The sequence below is a fragment of the Canis lupus genome, chromosome 4, assembly GCF_003254725.2.
Source record: "Canis lupus dingo isolate Sandy chromosome 4, ASM325472v2, whole genome shotgun sequence".
NCBI classification, from domain to species: domain Eukaryota; kingdom Metazoa; phylum Chordata; class Mammalia; order Carnivora; family Canidae; genus Canis; species Canis lupus.
In genome coordinates, this window is record NC_064246.1 from 23,979,758 (window position 1) to 23,982,579 (window position 2,822).

Here is a 2,822-nt window from a genome sequence, read left to right on the forward strand (position 1 = left end):
CTGGGAGTTGACGGACAGTCTCTGGCTGCTTTGGGGCAGCCTGGGGACCGCGGAAGAGGCTCCCCGGGGCGGCCGCAATGCCTAGCTCGCGGCAGGTCAGTCAGCTCCTGGATCTATGCCTGTGGTGCTTCATGAAGAATATTTCCAGATATATCACAGACATTAAGCCTTTGCCTCCCAACATAAAAGATAGACTGATTAAAATAATGAGTACCCAGGGGCAGATAACAGATTCAAATATAAGTGTGATTTTACATCCTGAAGTCCAAACACTAGATCTAAGAAGCTGTGACATTTCAGATACTGCTCTCCTACACCTGTGCAACTGCAGAAAATTAAAGAAATTAAATATAAGTTCCTCAAAAGAAAACAGAATTTCCATAACTTCAAAAGGAATAAAAGCTGTGGCTTCCTCTTGTTCATACGTCCATGAAGCTTCTTTGAAAAGATGTTGCAATCTTACTGACGAAGGAGTCCTTGCTCTTGCACTCAACTGCCGGCTGTTAAAGATCATTGATTTAGGTGGCTGTTTAGGAATTACTGATGTGTCCTTACATGCATTGGGAGAAAACTGCCCATTTTTGCAGTGTGTTGATTTTTCAGCTACTCAGGTATCTGATGATGGTGTAGTTGCTCTTGTTAATGGACCTTGTGCCAAGAAATTAGAGGAGATTCATATGGGACTTTGTGTAAATCTGATGAGGCTGTAGAAGCTGTCCTTACTTGCTGTCCTCAGATACGTATATTACTCTCCCATGGATGCCCCCTAATAACAGATCATTCACGAGAAGTCCTGGAGCAATTAGTAGGCCCAAACAAACTAAAGCAAGTGATGTGGACTGTTTATTGATGCTTATTGAAGCTTATCAAAGCAATGATCTTCATACTACATTCCCAGGAAACAATGGTTTTAAGAGATTGGCTTTCCAATAATGTGGTTTTTGCTTTGAAGTTAACAGACTCTTAAACATTTTAATAGTGCATTATCCTGTTTGTTTGCGGAGTCATTGTTTTTGACGTGGTAAGCCAGGCATGCCCTCTAATGTAGGGGGGGGTGGGGTGGGCAGGGACTATTGTGTTTGTTCCTTAAATAACAAACTTAAATTACCAGTTTTCCTTGAAGATTTCCTTCTCTTACCTACATATTTGAGCTGTTGCAAGAGAAATTTACCATTATGAATAAATAACCATTAGGCAAATTCTAAGTATCTCTAAAAGCATAATTATCTTCCTTGCTATTTTCTGGCCCCTACCTTCCATAAGCATTTAAATGCTCATTGGCCAAAAGCAAAGCTGAACATCAGGCCCGTAAATCCTCACAGAATTTATTATTTCAATTAAAAAATAATAATAGAATAAAATATAATAGTTTAATGTCATAAACCCACATCATCCACCTTAACCATTCAGCCTATAAATATTACTGAGGCCTTTGCCCAGACACTTATTTGATTTCTATGGCTACTTTTCCCAAATAGTTGCTATTCATCTATGAAATTTCTTCCTTAAATACTGCATTCAGGAACATGTAAGAATGAGTAAATACAAAATATCATTGGACAGCCCAGGTGGCTAAACGGTTTGGCGCCACCTTTAGCCCAGGGCATGATCCTGGAGACCCAGGATTGAGTCCCACATTGGGTTCCCTTCATGGAACCTGCTTTTCCCTCTGCCTGTGTCTCTGCCTCTCTGTCTCTCTCATGAATAAATAACATTAAAAAAAAAAAAATACATGGGGCAGCCCTAGTGGCTCAGTGGTTTAGCGCCACCTTTGGCCCAGGGCCTGATCCTGGAGACCAGGGATGGAGTCCCACATTGGGCTCCCTGCATGGAGCCTGCTTCTCCCTCTGCCCGTGTCTCTGTCCCCCCCCCCCACCTCTGTCATGAATAAATGAATAAAATCTTTAAAAAAAATTCTTTTCACTGTGTCTCAGACTTTGGACCATTATGTTTTCATTTTCATTTGTCTTCATGTATTTTCCTATTTCTTCTTTGATTTCTTGGTTCACCTATTCATTGTTTAGTAGCATGTTATTTAACCTTCATGTATCTATTTTTTTCTAATTTCTTCTTGTGATTGATTTCTAGTTTAATAAATACCACCATTGTCAGAAAAGATGCATTTGACTTCAATCTTCTTAAATGTCTCAAGATTTGTGACCCAAAATGTGCTCTATCCTAGAGAATGTTCCATGTGCACTTGAATGTGTGTTCTATTGTTTTTGGATGAAATGTTCTTTATATATCTGTAAAGTCCATTTGGTCTAATGTCATTCAGTGACACTATTTCCTTATTGGTTTTCTGCCTGGATGACCTATCCATTGATATAAAGTGGTGTGTTAAAGTCTACTATTATTGTATTACTGTCAATTTTTCCCTTTAGGTCTATTAATATTTGCTGTATATACTTAGGTGCTCCAATGTTGGGTGTATAGAGATTTACAATTGTTATATCCTTTTGTTAGATTGGTCTCTTTAGCATTAATGGCCTTGTCTTTTGCTATAATCTTCATTTTAAAGTCTGTTTTGTCTGATAAAAGTATTGCTACCCTGGCTTTTTTCCCCCCTTATGTTTGCATGGAGTAACCTTTTCCATCCTTTCACTTTTGGTCTGCATGTGTCGTCTTAAGTGAGTCTCATGTAGGCAGCATAAGACAGTTCTTGTTTTTGTTTTTTTAACTCATTCTATAACCCTATATGTTTTGATTGAAGCATTTAGACCATTTACATTTAAAGTGATTGTTGATAGGTATGTACTTACTGCCATTTTAATTGTTTTTCTGGTTGGTTTTGTAGTTCTTGTTCCTTTCTTCTCTTACTC

The 2,822-nt window shown here is 38.5% G+C and overlaps 1 protein-coding gene across 1 annotated transcript; it reads left to right on the top strand.

Moving 5' to 3' along the window:
• On the top strand, positions 1–986 carry LOC112651781 (protein AMN1 homolog). Its single transcript, XM_035715235.2, is given in 2 exon segments — positions 1–693; positions 696–986. Coding segments are annotated over 2 exon segments (771 nt in total). The 5' UTR covers positions 1–77; the 3' UTR covers positions 851–986.
• Positions 987–2,822: the final 1,836 nt, after the last annotated feature.